This window comes from Ovis canadensis, chromosome 12 (genome assembly GCF_042477335.2).
Source record: "Ovis canadensis isolate MfBH-ARS-UI-01 breed Bighorn chromosome 12, ARS-UI_OviCan_v2, whole genome shotgun sequence".
Classification (NCBI taxonomy): domain Eukaryota; kingdom Metazoa; phylum Chordata; class Mammalia; order Artiodactyla; family Bovidae; genus Ovis; species Ovis canadensis.
This window is the reverse complement of record NC_091256.1, coordinates 59,922,814-59,938,909: the sequence shown is the minus strand read 5'-3', so window position 1 is coordinate 59,938,909 and position 16,096 is coordinate 59,922,814. Positions and strand designations below refer to the sequence as shown.

The 16,096-nt window shown below is 52.8% G+C and overlaps 1 protein-coding gene across 1 annotated transcript; it reads left to right on the top strand.

Annotated features, from left to right (window-relative positions):
- The first annotated feature begins 48 nt into the window (after positions 1-48).
- CCDC27 (coiled-coil domain containing 27) lies at positions 49-15,792 on the top strand. Its single transcript, XM_069544382.1, has 13 exons — positions 49-234; positions 781-913; positions 2,061-2,171; positions 2,699-2,856; positions 7,214-7,393; positions 8,051-8,143; positions 8,414-8,569; positions 8,642-8,843; positions 9,055-9,185; positions 12,175-12,252; positions 12,480-12,692; positions 14,004-14,108; positions 15,649-15,792. Exons 1-13 carry the CDS (start codon positions 49-51, stop codon positions 15,790-15,792), a joined length of 1,890 nt encoding a protein of 629 aa, XP_069400483.1.
- Positions 15,793-16,096: the final 304 nt, after the last annotated feature.

The following is a 16,096-nucleotide window of genomic DNA, read 5'->3' as shown; positions in this document are numbered from 1 at the left end:
AAGTCATCCTTCAGGCGACCAATCTTGGTCCTTCGCTCCACGCTCACGATGTTACCCATCAGAGCCAGCGGGCCCAAGAAGAAAAGTCTGGTGCCCAACTTGATAGAAAAGGGCCTGATTGTCCTCCGGAAGGTGGCCAGCCGGGATGAACAGACCCCAGAATGGAAACTCCGCCAACAAAAGTGCTCCCTCAGCAGGTCGGCTCAGGCCATCTGCCGCTACTACAAGAAGCTGGTACGGGGTCTCGGGAGCAGGGACGGCCCAGCCACACACGGTTATCTGGAGATGACGTGCTTCTCCGCTGGATCAAAGGCCTCGAGGGTGGAGGGCCGATGGGGCATCCTGAATAAGCTCGGGCGGTGGGTTGAGATGTGGAGATTCTGGGGGGTGGATGGGGCCTGGGAGAGAAGATGCTGTGTCTGCCTTGAGCCTTCCTTACGGGCCTTTTTAAGAAGGAGGGAAAGGGGGAAGAGAAAATAAGGAAGAGAAAGTGCAGGCAGCAAGTTTCATGCAGGTACTTCATGTGGTGGGGGGCGGGGGAGACTGGGGAGCCAGCCCCACTGCCCAGGGGCCTGCTAAGTGGACAGCAGCTCTAGATTCAGCTGACTGCAACTTCCAAAGCAGGGCTCCCACAGCCCTCATCGAGCGGCCAGCTTTTGGGGAAGAGACAGCCTGCGTGGTTGGCACACAGAGCCAGGTCCTGGAGCTCCACTGGTGGAGGGGGTGGAGGGCTTCCTGGGTCCCTCTTTTCCTGCTGGTCTCATTCTCCCCGCTCCCCAGAGAGACTTCAACCAGAACGCCAGCCCCCAGGACAGCGGCTTCATGTCCGAAATGGAGGAGCTTCGGCACAAGTTCCTCACACGTCCCGGCTGCCCCCAGTTCAGCACCAGATCCACGTCCATGACCCACTATGGTGAGTGTGTCCGATGGGGCCCTGTGTGCACACCCAGCCCCACTCCAGCTAACCCACCTGCTGGAGTCCAGGATAGCCTGCGGGTGTGGCCAGAGGAGGGGGCATGTGCGGTGGCCGCAGCTGTTGCTTCTGAAACTGGCTCTCAGCTAAGGCTGGGGTTGCTCCTCGGGGAAGGGAAGGAGGGAATGTCCTTCTTCCTTCCACTGGGCACATTTGTGTCATTGGTCTGCCAGCCCACTTACTCTCTCTGGCTGTCAATCACCAAGATTCAGTAGGGCTGGGACATGGCGGAGAAGGTGAAGACTCTGGAAGCTTCAGTGACAAGGTCCATAGGTCCAAAGGTGGGTCATTAGGGACCGAGCCCTGTAAGGAGCCTCAGCAGCCTTTTGTCTAAGCCCACAGTGCTCTGATTCAGTCAAGAGCCTCTGAGAGGGCAACTAAGGTGCTCAGCTGTCACCCAGTGGTGCTGATCAGGCCAGGCGCCATCCCAGATTCCCACTCCAGGGCCTGGGCTGCTTTTGTTCTCTGACACACAACCTTATCTTCACGGTGCCGACATCAAGGCTGAGTGCCTGTAGCCAGCAGCTGGGGTCCTTTCTATGGATCTCAGGTGGCAGTCAGGCAAAAGTGGGGTCTCACCCTACTTGTCAGGCTCTAAGCCTTCCTTTCTCAGTGCGGGGGGCCTTGGAGAGCAGCCAGCGCTCCAAGACCAGGAGGGTGGTGGTGTCTGGGGAGGGTGGGGGAACACAGAGCATCTTGGGTGCAGGGTGGAGCCCACATACTGCTCCTGGTGCACTCGCCACCATCTGGTTTGTGCCAGCCTAGAGGACATGGCACTGACCCTTGGGGTGAAGGGAATTCTGCAAGATTTTGAGGAGACAGTTTTACAGGAGGAACAGGGGCCATCCTCTGGGGAAGAGGCGCACTGATTTACAGAGCCTAAGTTGCACCTGATCCATTTGGGGGAAAATGCCAGGTGGGCAGGGGGACAGAACCACGTTTCCATTCAGTCCTGTAGTCCAGTCCTGTGCTTCTACCGAGAAAAGGCACCTTGAACCCCACCCACTGTTTTGAAGGAAATACGAGTCCCTGCCCAGAGGTCTTGGGGAGACTTGGCCTCAACTGTCCTCCATTTGCCATCCTCCAGGTTCAGCCACGACCCTGTCTCTGCCTGAAGACACAGGCATCGGCTCTGAGACCTGGAAGGGGGCCGAGAACCCACTCTCCGGCCAGCAAGGCTTGGATGTGAAGGTGGACGGTGAGGGCGGGCTGTGCGGGGCACTGGGGGTGTGCATGGCCCATGGGGTTCTCTCCTTGGCACCCCAGCCCTGAGGGCCCCTGTTCCCTCCATTCCTATGGTGCCCCATGGAATTGCCTTCCCAGGACCAACTGCCTGGCCCAGTGTTCCTCACAAGGGCCCTGGGACGCGTCTGTCTTTGAGTAGAGGGACACCCAGGCACCATTCCTACAGACACATACTTCTGGTTACCCAGAGATGAACTCCACCCCCAGAAGTCTGCTTCACTTCAGAAGTGCCCCCTGTGCACAGGCAGCATCTTGCCCTGACTCCAGCTCTGGGACCCTGAAGGGGGCTCGGATGCTGCTTATGCACACTGGGCTGGGGGTGGTGGGGACGAATGTGGGACAACGGGGAGATGGAGAGGAGCCCAGCTGGGCAGGGAAGGGCTTCCGGGGGAGTCTCAAAAGAGGGACATTACTGAAGATCCCGGGCCGCTCAGCACGGGAAGAGTGTGACCGTCCCACCACCACCTCCCCTCTTGACAGGCGGCCTCCTTCCCCTTAGCAAGAGTGCCTGTGAGTTCAACTACCTGCGGAAGAAGAGCGAGTCCCACGTGCTGAGCCCGACCCCCAGCAGCCCCGACCTGGGGCAGAGCTACCCGAGGAAGCGGGTACCCTGGTACATCTCCGTCATCCATGAGAAGGTATGGCCAGGCACGGAGCCTGGGCACAGATCCTGGTCCTCTTGTCCCAGCTCTGCGTCCTGCCAGAGGGGATGCCTGGCCCTCGGGGCTCTTGTTCTAGTCTCTGGGCCCAGATGTAGTCTGAACTGACCTTCAGACCTCTCCCGTGGCTTCTACAGGCCAGGTTGCTATCTGTCTTCTTCCCCATGGGGAGCAGTTTAGGCTGGCCTAAATGTTGTCCCCTCCTACACAGCTTCACCCCATGTGTCAAGACCCTCAGCATCCATAGGCTTTTAACCCAGTCATTCCACTTGGGAGACTGTATTCCTTAACACAGTAGTAATAACAATCAGCTGGATGGCAAAGATCTGCCTATGGACTGATTCACCATGATATCATCTTTTTCATCCTTGTTTGTGAGGGAGGCTGGCCTGTAATTTACCATCCTTGTCATCCCCTTATTTGCTTTTGGGGTCAGAGTCTTCTGGCTGAGTAACAACAACAAAAGCTGAGAAGCGTTCCTTCTTTCTCGATTCTCTGGAAGAATTCACCTAAGATGGTTGTTGTTTCTTTATTAAATTCTGAAGATTTCATTATTGAAGTCATCTGTGCCTGGTGACTTCTTACAGGGTTTGTGTGTGTGTGTGTTTTTAAATTAATTCCTTTAAAAAATATTCAGATTTCCTTTTCCTGCTTGTTCCAGTTTTGGAAAGCTACGTTTTTCTAACAAGGTGTCCAAGCCATGTCAGTTTTCAAATCTAGAAGCCTCACTCTGTGCACAAGACTCTCTTAGTATCCTTCTGGTGTCTGGAGAAGATTCTGTAGAAGATTGTCTGGTTTTTTTTTTCTGACATCGCCAATCTGTGTCTTCTCTCTTTTTCCCTCCACCAGTCTTGTCAACGTAAAAAGTCTCTTAGAGTCAGTTTCAGGTTTTTACAGATTTTTTTTTTTTTTAAGCTCATGAAGCACTAAAAACAGCTGTGGAAATAAGTCACAGAAGATGCTGGGTGGTTTGTCATGAGCACACAGTGGGGACTCTTGAGCCCTGATAATATGGGTCCATGAGTATTCATTTTATCTTTATTCCCGAAACTGTACCTTTAATTTTATGATAGATTTCACAATTTGTTTTTTTTAATTTTTGTAGATTTCACAATTTAAAAAGCATTGATACCATCAACAATTTCACCTTTGGAAAATAGCCTGAGGATATAATTAGATAGAGTTACACAGACATACTGTTCATGGGGTTCTCAAGGCAAGAATACTGACGTGGTTTGCCATTCCCTTCTCCAACAAACTGGAAAATTCTTCAAGAGATGGGAATACCAGGCCATCTTAGCTGCCTCTTGAGAAATCTGTATGCAGGTCAGGAAGCAACAATTAGAACTGGACATGGAACAACAGATTGGTTCCAAATAGGGAAAGGAGTACATCAAGGCTTTATATTGTCACCCTGCTTATTTAACTTATATGCAGAGTACATTGTGAGAAACACTGGACTGAATGAAGCACAAGCTAGAATCAAGATTCCCAGGAAAAATATCAATAACCTCAGATATGCAAATGACATCACCCTTATGGCAGAAAGCGAAGAAGAACTAAAGAGCCTCTTGATGAAAGTGAAAGAGGAAAGTGAAAAAGTTGGCTTAAAACTCAACATTCAGAAAACCAAGATCATGGCATCTGGTCCTATCACTTCATGGCAAATAGATGGGGAAACAATGAAAACAGTGAGAGACTTTATTTTGGGGGGCTCCAAAATCACTGCAGGTAGTGACTGAAGCCATGGAATTAAAAGACACTTGATCCTTGGAAGAAAAGTTATGACCAACCTAGCCAGCTTACTAAAAATCAGAGACATTACTTTGCCAACAAATGTCCATCTAGTCAAAGCTATGGTTTTTCCACTAGTCATGTATGGATGTGAGAGTTGGACTATAAAGAAAGCTGAGTGCTGAAGAATTGATGCTTTTGAACTGTGGTATTGGAGAAGACTCTTGAGAGTCCCTTGGACTGCAAGGAGATCCAACCAGTCCATCCTAAAGGAAATCAGTCCTGAATATTCATTGGAAGGACTGATGCTGAAGCTGCAATACTTTGGCCACCTGATGCAAAGAACTAACTCATTTGAAAAGACTCTGATGCTGGCAAAGATTGAAGACAGGAGAAGGGGATGACAGAGGATGACATGGTTGGATGGCATCACCGACTCAATGGATATGAGTTTGAGTGAACTCCTGGAGTTGGTGATGGACAGGGAGGCCTGACATGCTATAGTCGATGAGACCGCTAAGAGTCGGGCATGACTGAGTAACTGAACTGAACTGAACTGAATACAGACATACATAAGAGGATGCTCTCTGCAGTCCTCTCAGGAAAGGGAATTCCAGGGGGAGGACTGCAGGCTTGGCTGTCTCCAGGGGCTCACACTGTGTCCTCAGGGTCTTCTTTATTTCACCTCTGTCTTCCTCGGCCCTGTCGTAGGCCACATCATTTGCAGCAACACGTATGTGGTGTTGCAAAGTTAGCATCCCCCGCTGGAAACCAGCATCGCCTTCCAGGACTTCCTTCTGTTCTGGACACATTTGTTGTTATTGTTTAGTCACTAAATCGTGTCTGACTCTTCATGATCCCATGGACTGCAGCACACCAGTCTCCTCTGTCCTTCACTATTTCCCAGAGTTTTCTCAAGTTCATGTCCATTGAGTTCGTGATGCTATCTAACCATCTCATTTTTGGTCATCCCCTTCTGCTGCCCTCAATGATTCCCAGCATCAGGGTCTTTTCTAATGAGTTAGCTCTTTACATCAGGTGGCCAAAGTATTGGGGTTTCAGCATCAGTCCTTCCAATGAATATTCAGGGTCAAATTTCCTTTAGGATTGACTGGTTTGACCTCCATGCTGTCCAAGAAAAGACTCTCAAGAGTCTTCTTCAGCATCACATTTTGAAACTATCAATTCTTTGGTGCTCAGCCTTCTTTATGGTCCAGCTCTCACATCCATACACTGGAAAAATCATAGCTTTGAATATACAGACCTTTGTTTGCAAAGTGATGTCTTTGCTTTTTAATACGCTGTCTAGGTTTGTCATAGCTTTGCTTCTAAGGACCAAGCATCTTTAAATTTCTTGGCTGCAGTTACTGTCTACGGTGATTTGGGAGCCCAAGAAAATAAAATCTGTCACTGCTTCCACTTTTGCCCCTTCTATTTGCTATAAAGTGATGGAACCAGATGCTGTGATCTTAGCTTTTTGAATGTTAAGTTTTAAGCCAGCTTGGTTCCCCCACCAGGGATTGAACCGATGCCTTCTGCACTGCCAGGCAGATTCTTAACCACTGGAACTGGGGCAGTCCCTCTATGACTATTTTAACTTAATAGTGTAAACAATTCCCATATACCCTCCAGATTGTCCAAATGTTAAAATGTTGCCGATTTGCTTCATCCTCCTCTCCTCCCCCTTTTCTCTGCTTCCCTATGTCATTCATTCATTAAAAAAAAATTTTTTTTTAAATTTATTTGGCTGCACCTGGTCTTACTTGTGGCACAGGGGATCTAGCTTCCTAACCAGGGATGGAACCTGGGCCCCCTGTATTGGGAGCATGGAGTCTTAGCCGTTGGACCACAAGGGAAGTCCCTATATCACACATTCTTATCCTGATTTTTAAGAATTCCCTTCTTGCTATATAATTTAAGTGAAGTTTCCAGTTCTTTTTTCTGAATGCTTGAGATGGATACTTAGATCATTGATATTCCATTGCTTCCCCTAATTGTTGCATTCAAAGCTTATAAATTTGCCCTTAATCACAGTTTTTGCTTTGCCCCATGTCATGCCATGTCCAAGTATTTGTTATTATTCTGTCTAAAATATCTCATGATTTCTTGTGTGGCTTCTTCTTTGACTCATGGGCTCCACGGAAACCTGGCTCTTAATTCTTAGACATCTGGACGACCTCCTAGTTATCTTTTCCTCAGACTCTATCTGGGACCATCTCCCTCTTGCTCGAAGAATCCCCGTTGTATTTCTGTCAGTTGTTCAGCTCTGATTATGACAAATTCTCTCAATGACTGTCCCAAAACACTTTTGTTTGGTCTTCAAGTTGGAATGATTGAGGGTTTTGAGATTTTGAAAGGCAGTAGATCCAGCCCCGAAAAGCTCCTTGGAAGTGGTCTTTGGTGGGTAGTGCTGGTTAGTAGGTGTGGCTCAGATGGTAAAGTGTCTGCACGCAAGAAGCCGCTCACCTTGGGCTGGGGTCACAGGGTCCTCCTGGGCCCGGAGCTGCTGCTCTTGGGTGGTGGTGGGGGGTGGACAAGGCAGGGTGCGGCAGGGGCGTCTGAGTGGCTAAGTGGCCCCCTGGGCTTCCCCGTTTCTCCTCAGGACCAGTGCCTGTTGGCGCTAGGGGAGGAAGTCCAGCGCCTCTCGGAGCTGGAAGCGCAGGCTCAGAAGAGAGAGGAAGAGATCCTGGCTCTCCAGGAGGAGAGGGAGGCCCTGAGGAAGCAGCTGAAATGCCTCCTGAAGAGCAAGAGCCAGGAGGCCGCGCCCAGCCACGTCTTGCGGGTGAGGAGTGGCAGGCGCTCTGCAGATAGCCTGGCCTGGTCTGGCTCTGGGACAGGGCCTTGACTGTAATGTAGGGATGGCATGCTGCTCCCCTGGACCCCAGGTGTGGGGTGGGCACTGGAGGAGGCAGGGCAGGGTGGGGATCCGGGGGCCGTCACCTGGTCTGAGAACTGGTTTCTTTCTCATCTGAGGATACAGCCTGCGTTTACGCTGGGTGCACATATGAAGTGGGGGTGGGGGGCTTCAGACCCCTGCTGGATCCTCTGGACACCTCCAGAAAAAGCTACCCAGACACCGATGGTGGGGGACTGGTGGGCAGGGAGGCAGCAGGAGTCTGGAGAGCCTGGAAGTATGGTCCTGTGTCCCCCTGTTCCCCAGCCTCCCAGGGGCTGTCAGTAAGCGGGCAGTGGGGGGCAGTGACCTGCGGGCGTGTTTGAGGTTGGCCCTCCCGAACACTTCCAAAATAGTGTGCTTGTTACTGCTGGGCCACTAACCAGGGCTACCCCCCAGGGCCATCACCTACACAGCACGGCCCCCTGCCCATCGACAGGGCAACCCCAGCAGGGGAACGGTGGGCCCTTCTTAGAGGACAGGTCTCAGCGACATGGGCCCTGGGGGAGCCGAAGGCCCAAGTTGAAACCCCGAGGTTTCTCGCAGGAGCGGCTGTTGGAGTCTGTGCCAAAGCTGCAGGGGAGACAGAGCACCCTCAGGACCTTCCAAGACGAGGAGGATGTGGAGCCCTGGCGGCAGGTGTGGGCTGGCCAGAGCCCAGTCTGCCAGGCTGCCTGGGAGAGGCTCAGGCCACAGCATCCCACATGCTGTGCTAACCTGGTGGCCCTCACTCAGGCTGAGCCCTCAGCCACAGCAGGGGAGGGGTGGTGGGGCGGCTCCTGGAGATGTAACCCGAGGGGAGCTGACCAATGGCCCCATAGCACCGTCCTCCCAATGCCCCCATGAAGGTTCAAGCCTCCCTCCCGGGGGTCCCCGTAGCCCTGTCCAGCATCCCCTCCCCTCCCCCAGCTGCAGGAAGAGTGTGACAGAGGCAAGGAGCTGGAAGGAGGCGACTACGAGGAGGAAGAGCACCTGGAAGGGGAGGCCAAGAGGGCAGCGGACAAGGGGGCGAAGGCTAGAGCCAGCAGGAAGGAAACTCTGCAGGAGAACAGAAACAAGGAGGAGGCGGTGGTCATGGCAACTGTGCAGGAGGACGAGGACGAGGAGAGGGATGCGTACGGGGCCGGGGAGCTGGAGGAAGAGGAGGACGAAGAGGTGATGGAGCTGGATGAGGAGAAGGAGCTGCAGCAGGAGGAGGCTGCGGCCAGGAGGCGGGGCGGCTTTGTGGACGACACCTTTGAGGAGGAGCTGATAGCCCAGCTGGAGGAGTATGAGCAGCTGATCCAGGAGTTCCAGTTCCAGCTTGAGATCACCGGGACCAGATACTCCCTGGCAACAGGTGGGATGCCAGAGGAGGCTGAGGTGGGAGCTCAGCGAGGATACCAAGGACCGCTCACTTTGCCCTGGGTCCCTCTTGGCTGGGACAATGCGGGGGCAGCACTGGACCCCTGGGATGGGAGCAGGCAGCCAGCCCTCAGCTTGGAGCTCCGCGGAGCTCTAGGGATGGTGCAGTGGCTGGCCCCCTCCTCCCTGTTTGCTCTCATCTGCAGGAGCCATCAAGTCTTTACAGCGACAGGTGGAATTCCAAGAGTCGCAATTGCTGAAAATCAACACGGAGAATGAGATGCTGCAAAAGGAGCTGCGGGAGCGGAAAAAACAGTTGCAGGCCATGTCTGACAAGGTGGCGGTGTCCTCTGCTGTGCTGGGACATGTGCCATCCATCCCCGCCCCCACCCCCTGACAGAGACACTGGACTCAGGAGCTGGTAGTGGCAGGCCTGGGGTTCACAGCACTTTCATGCTCTAAGCTGTGCCGCCCTCTGGCCCCAGCGGTCCTCTCTGTCTCCTGGACCACTAGGTTTCTGGCCATTTCTCAAGCATCTCCCAGTCCGTGGTCCCAGGACTGAGAACACCATGACCTTAAGTCCTCGTGAAGTACTTTTATTATTTTATTTTTGGTCATGCTGAATGTCCTGTGAGATCGCAGGTTTCCTACTCAGAGATTGAACTGGCATCCTGGGGAGTGAAAGTAAAGAGTCCTAACCACTGGTTGGCCAGGGAATTCCCTGAAGCACTTGTAGTTTTTATTTTTATCCAAGTTTTCATGCATAAAACTACATGGTTTAAGGAACCAAGCAATTCCACAGGCTTATTATGTAAGACAGGAGTCCAACCCTTTTCTTTCTCATTTGCCTGTTCCCCAAGACAAATGCTTTCAACTCTTCTAGCTAATCCTTGACGACTGGCTCTCCACGTTTCTAGACAGCATGCTTATAAGGCATTCTAGATATTTCTCCATCTTGGCATTATCTAATGCTTCCCTCTTTCCTCCCCTGCCTCCCACCCCCAGGAACTCAGCTCCCTCCCAATACTATTTGATCACAGCATTAGTGAGTGGACACAGCATTTATATCACTAAGACAGTTATTGGGCCTATGATATATGACAGAAACACAAATCTTGTGAAACAGTGTTAAGATCCATAAACCACTTTTTAAAGCTGCTGCCATCAACATCTTTGTTTCTTGGTCTACCCCCACATTTTCACTGGAGCACATCCTTCAGTAGTTTTTTGAGAAAGAGGAGTGGAGGTAAAATTTGGGAGATACCATATTATGCAAATGTCCTTACACATTAACAGAAGTTGGTTGGAACAGAATTCCGGTTTGGCAACTGCTTTTCCTCAGCAGTGTGGAGGCATCACTTCATGTCTCTGAGCTTCCAGTGTTCCTAGAGGGAAGCACAAACTCAACCTGATTCTTGAGCTTTCTTATGATGTAGGTCTTGGTGGTGGTTGGTTCCTCTCTGCAAAGTTGCAAAGTCCCATGTTTATCCCTCATATTCGGAAGCTTCCATGAAAGTGTTAGTTGCTCAGTTGTGTCTGACTCTTTGCGACCCCATGGACTGTAGCCCGCCAGACTCTTCTGTCCACAGAATTCTTCTCCAGGCAAAAGTACTGGAGTGGGTTGCCATTCCCTTCATCCAGGGAATCTTCATGACCCAGGGATGAAATTCGGGTCTCCTGCATTGCAGGCAGATTCTTGCAGGGAAGCTGCCATAGCTAGACCTTATTAAGGGTCTGTTTTCATTTGTCCTGGGCACTCAGTAGCCGGCTGGAAACTTGTGTCCTTCAGTTCTGAAACTGTTCTCTGTTTACATAGTTGTTAGTTCCTGTCTCTGCTTTCTCTGAACTCTCCTTCTGGCAACCCCATCAATCAGCCAGCAGACCTCCTCTTTGGGTCTCTTTCTCCTTCTGTCTGTTCCTTTCACTATCTTGTCTTCTTGTTCTACTTTTAGATTTCTTTAACTTTATCAGTAGCCCTCTTCCTGAGGTTTTTTAAAAAATAATTTTATTTGTTTATTTAATTTTTGGCTGCACTGGGTCTTCATTGCTGCACAGGCTTTCTCTAGGTGCAGCGAGCAGGGGCTACTCGCTAATTGCGGTGAGCAGGCTTCTCATTGTGGTGGCTTCTCTTGTTGTGGAGCATGGGCTATAGGGCACATGAGATTCAGTAGTTGCAGCTCCCAGTCTCCAGAGCACAGGCTCAATAGTTGTGGCGCACAGGTTTAATTATTCCCCAGCATGTGGGATCTTCCTGGAGCAGGGATCGAACCCACATCTCCTGCATGTAGGCAGATTCTTTGCCACTGAGCCAGCAGGGAAACCCTCCTCTTGAGTTTTAACTTTGTTTCATTTAGTTTCTAAGATGTTGCTTTGCTTCTCTGAATGTTGCTTCCCCACTCCCTTTTATTTAGAAACACACTCATGTTTTATTTCTTAATGGCGGTATGTGTCTGACCCCCTTAACAGCTTAAGTGAGAGTTATGGGAGATACTTAAGGGATTTGACTGCTTGTGCTGTTTCTATTTCCTATAAGCTCCTTTTGTAAGTCTGTTTTCAGTTTCTGTTACTCCTTCAAGAATTTTGCTCCAAGGTCAGAGCTGCCTGGAGTCTCTCAAACTGTGGGTGACCATCTTGTGTTTCACGGCGGAGAACTGTGCTTGGGTGCGTCAGCGGAAGTTTAGTTCATTGGTCCTGTCGTTGGCTCCTTCCCCTTGGCTTGCTCGGATTCTCCTGGAATCTGGGAAAATGGAAGAGTTCCTTGCCCAAGTGTAATAGTCCAGCTGCTGGTGTTTCAAACAAAGTGGGGCAGAGGCTGCTGTCTCCATGTTCAGCCCCACATCCTGCATCTGTCGCCAGGGGTCTCCACTGCGTGGCCTGGCATCTCCCAGACCAGAGATCCTCTTCTTCCCCAGTCCCCCTGCCCCCCAACCCTGGGGCCTCCAGTCTCCTGACAGACGGAAAAGAGGGCGGGTGCCCAGCATCTCCTGGTCAGGGCTGAGTCTGAGGCTCCTGATTTCTGATATGATGTTCCTCCTTGTGTCGGCCTCCATGTCCAGAAGAGCCCGGCACCATCCCCCACTTCTGCGATTTCCAGGGACCTGTGAACTGGGCTTGTTTGCAGCTCTCCTGCTGCTGGCTTGGGAGTCTGCTTCCTTGGCTCTGCTTCCCAGCTTCCGAAGTGTGTTTGATACCTTCCCCTCCCTTCCCTCTTCATCAGAAATTCCGATGCTTCCCTTCATCTTACTGAGGTTCACGGAGGAAGGTTCAAGGAGGCAGCCATCTCTCTCCCCCCACCAGCCCCTGAGCGAACCCCCATTGCTTTGCAGTTCTCTAACCTCCGGGAAGACAAGAAGTACCAGGAGACCATGGGCCTCATCGAGAAAGACAACCTCCTCCTCAGACAGGTGCCCTGGGGGGCAGCCACAGGTCCTGATGGCGGCAGGGAGAGAGTCAGCTGGGTGGGGGCCCCTCATTTCAGACAGTACCCTGTTCAGTAAATCCAGGGCCCTGGACACCCACTGGGGAACTGGCCACAGCCAGAGCCAGGCTGGCTGGAGGAACTCAGGGAGAGGTGGCTGCCTCTGGGGGAAGGAGAGGTGGGCAAGTGGACCTACTGCTCCCCACCCCCCAGCAAGTGTCAGAGCTGGAGAGTGAACTGGCCAAGCAGGAACAGACCATCTCGGAGCTGGAGGCCAAGGTCAACCAGCTGCAGGCCCAGGTGAATCAGAGCCAGAACCACCTGCAGAGGCGGAAGCAGCTCCAGGAGGAGATGCAGAACAAGAACGAGATGATTCAGCAGGCGGAGCAGCAGGCCCGCGAGGCCCTGGAATACACCCAGGCCAGGGTAAGCCTGGCTCCCCCTCCCGGCCCTAGAGAGTGCTCAGGCCAGAGTACGCCCGACTCCTGCCTCCTGAAGACCTGCAGGGGCCCTTGCCCACCACTGCCATCCCTGGAAACTGCCACCCTGGGGACCGTGCACCAAGTGCTCTGGGCTTCCCTCTTCCTGTGTCCAGAAATACTGGTGGAGGAGGGGGCGAGGGTGTGACATGGTCATCTTGGTCAGCTGTAGTGGCCGGAAAGAGCTGAGTGCAGGGGCTTCCTATATGGAGGAGCCCCTTGAGTTGTGCTGTGAAAGAGACCCAGGGATGTGGTGGCCAGCCAGGGAGGCTCTGAGGTGGGAGAGAAGTAGTAGTAATGATGCCGCCTATTTATAACTTAGAGAGCATTTGTGGTGGATCAGGTGCTGTTCTGAGCATTTATTAAAGTCATTCAACCCCATTAACAAAGCCATGACGTGGGTACCGCTGGTGTCCTGGCACCTGCAGCACAGACAACAAACAGCCCATCCGAGGTTCCAGAGCTGTGTGGAGGCGGTGCTGGGGTGTGAGGTCCCGGGTCCTCACTCTGAGCCCCTGATAGATATGAGCAAAGACATAGGAGGAAACCATCAGTCAAGAGTTGACTTTCTTTAGAACCTAAAACCAACAAAGGTAAAGGCCCTGAGTGCAAAGGCTTTTGAAATGACATTTTCCCCACTGGCCAACCAAGAGTGCTGGCTGTAACCAGCTGTGTTCTCCCTCCTGCTGGGGCCAGCCTCCTGCTATGCACGAGGCTGCCAATGGCTGCCAAAGACTAGACAGGCTCAGTGGTTCAAGCTGCTTAACTCCTGGGTAATGCCTTGTTAGTGCAGACGTCCACGGCATGGAGCACTTCTAGGTCACTTAGAGAAGGAGGATGGGCCGGGAGTATAACGCCCATCGCAGGGCTGGCCAAGTCTGCAGGTTGTCTGCTGTGGGTCAGTGGGAGACTGTGGCTAAAGCGCCTCTGGGGGATGGAGGACAGCCTGGGGGGTAATTCACAGTTTTGTTTTGACTATGTGTGGGTTTTGCTTTTTCAATTAAGAAACAAGCAAACAAATGTGGTGTGGTAGAGAGACTTTGGGTTTTGGTGTTAGGTCTCCTGGGTCTGGATTTTGATCAGGTCCCTTCCAGCTCGCAGGAGACCACACTGACCACTCGCACGCTATTTCCAGCTCCTGAAGCAGGAGAACTGAAGACAGGTCCACCTCCTCTGGAACCTCAGAGAGGCAGCGGGTGTGGAGAACACTGTCTCCCTGCTCAAGGCAAGCCTGGCTGTTTCTCCTCTGTGCTCACAGCTCGAAAGACTGAGAAACAAGATCATCCAGGCCACCTTCAACACCATAGGGATCAAGTCCTTGGCCACTGAGATCTCTGACAATGACATTTTGGAAGGCTTGCAGGTATAAACGGTGCTCAGAGGCCTCCTTGTCCCCAGGGCCCCATCTCTAGGCCAGAGCTCCTGCATCTGCAGCTGGAAGCAGAGGGGATAAGCCTGGATGGGAGATTAGGAGCCCCCATTCTTGTCCTGGTGGTGTCATGCTTTCACCGTGACCCCAGCATGGTCCTTTCTCTCTGCTCAGGCAGAAGGGACTAGATTTCCCTAAGGGATTAGGGAACAACATCCTGGAGCTGCTGTCAGTGTTTAGCAACCATCAGCAGCTGCTGAAAACTCACCTGGTATGGTAGGGAGGGAGCCAAACAGCTGGGTCCTGGGTTCTCCTGCAGTGGGAGCCCAGCCCTAGGCTCTGCCCAGCCCAGCTCCCCCAGGGACGCTCCTTAGCATCTCAGCATGGCCTCAGTTGGAATCGCTGCTGAGCTGGGAGCCTGGCATGGACACCCTCCCTGGCCTCAGCCCACACCAGCTCCTCACCAACAAGCAGAGGTTTCAGAGGGGCAGGGAGGTTTAGGAGAAACAATGTGGCTTTGGGGCTGGCAGGAGTGTCACCACCCCAGGACCTTGGCTTCGCAGCTGTAGGCTGGTCACTTGACTTGCTGAGCCCTAGAGCATCCCCTCTGTACCAGGGAGAGGGTGCCTGCCTTCCAAGCCTTCTCCAACAGCACGGCCCTTGACCCCAGCAGCTACCTGTGACCTGCCACTGGCCCATTTGTCCCCAGGGCCTGGTTCCTTTCTTCTGTGAGGCTGGGTGGGCCCCTGGTTAATAGCACCCTTGTAGGGTGGCCAGTCCTCAGGGCAGAGGGGGACCCCTGCATGGAGACCTGGGGAAAGGTCTCTGTCTGACTACTAGTGTTTGGGGCAAGGGAAGAAGGAGGTGGAGGGGGCAAGGAGAGACAGGAAGGGGAGAGATGGGGGTAGAAAGGAGGAGAGAGGTTTTGAGAGGGAGGGAGGGGCAGGAGATGATGGGGGTGGTAGAAAGAGAGTGAGGGAGAGGATACGAGGAAGGGAGGGAGGGAGGGGGATAGAAGGAGTCATCACCACCCACCAGTAGTCAGGGAAGAACCCTTTCGCTTGCCAACACCTGCTCCTCCCCACCCCGCACAAACCAGCAAAAGGCCAGAGAGAAGGAAGGAGGCTAAGGAGGAGGCAGGGCAGCCTTCCTGCACAGAAGGTAGAAGAGACTTTGCCCTGAGGGTCAAACTTGACAGCCTCTGATGTCTCTGGGAGTCTAGGCTCCTGGTAATTTCTGGAGGATGAAGTGGATCTGGCCCAGGCTCTAGGAGTGAGCAGGCCTGGATGGTGGGCATCTCTACCCAGCTCTGAGTTCTCTGGCTTCACCCTGCTGGCTGGATCAGCCCTGGTGGGAGTCGTTTCAGCACAGAAACTGGCAAATGCTACAAAACAGAGCTTTTTTAATCCCTCCTGGAAAGGTTGTAAATATTCACCAGCACAGCACTGTGGCAGCAGGCCCTTCTCGGGAAGAACAGGGTGGTGTCCCAGCAGTGGGCAAGGCCTGTGCAGACACTGCCGGGTGTCTTTTCTAGAGGATCATCTCAGACAGAATGGACTACTACAACCAGCTGAAACAGAAGGGAGTCAAGGTGCCCCCGCTGCAGCAGATGGAGGTCTTATCCTCACCCAGCAAGTCCAAGAAGATAAGCTCCAAGGAGGCCCAGCTCAGACCCTAGGTGCAGCCAGCACAGCAGAGGCCAGGGCCCAGCCTGGGTGTCCCCTGGGTGCCCCTTTCCCCTCCGTCATCCCCTCCCCAACCTGTGGCCCCACCCTGGCCCTCTGACTCAGAATTACACTTGCTGCTGGCCGTGGTCTCACCTTCTCCTTCACTAGGACACAGAGGGGAGCTTGGGTTACATGAACACCCCTTCCCATTCCACAGCTCACTGGGGTTCAGCACAGCAGCTTGCACCCATGGCTCCTTCCTGAAGACACCCCGCACTGAATATAGTGCCCTCTGGTGGTCCCAGGTGTAGGAGG

Bases quoted from the DNA above. Each gene is read 5' to 3' on its own strand.
- CCDC27 (XM_069544382.1), top strand. From the start codon at position 49: ATGTTACCCATCAGAGCCAGCGGGCCCAAGAAGAAAAGTCTGGTGCCC. The intron at 235-780 runs GTACGGGGTCTC...CCCGCTCCCCAG, and splicing joins GCCGCTACTACAAGAAGCTG to AGAGACTTCAACCAGAACGC. The intron at 12,253-12,479 runs GTGCCCTGGGGG...CCCACCCCCCAG, and splicing joins ACAACCTCCTCCTCAGACAG to CAAGTGTCAGAGCTGGAGAG.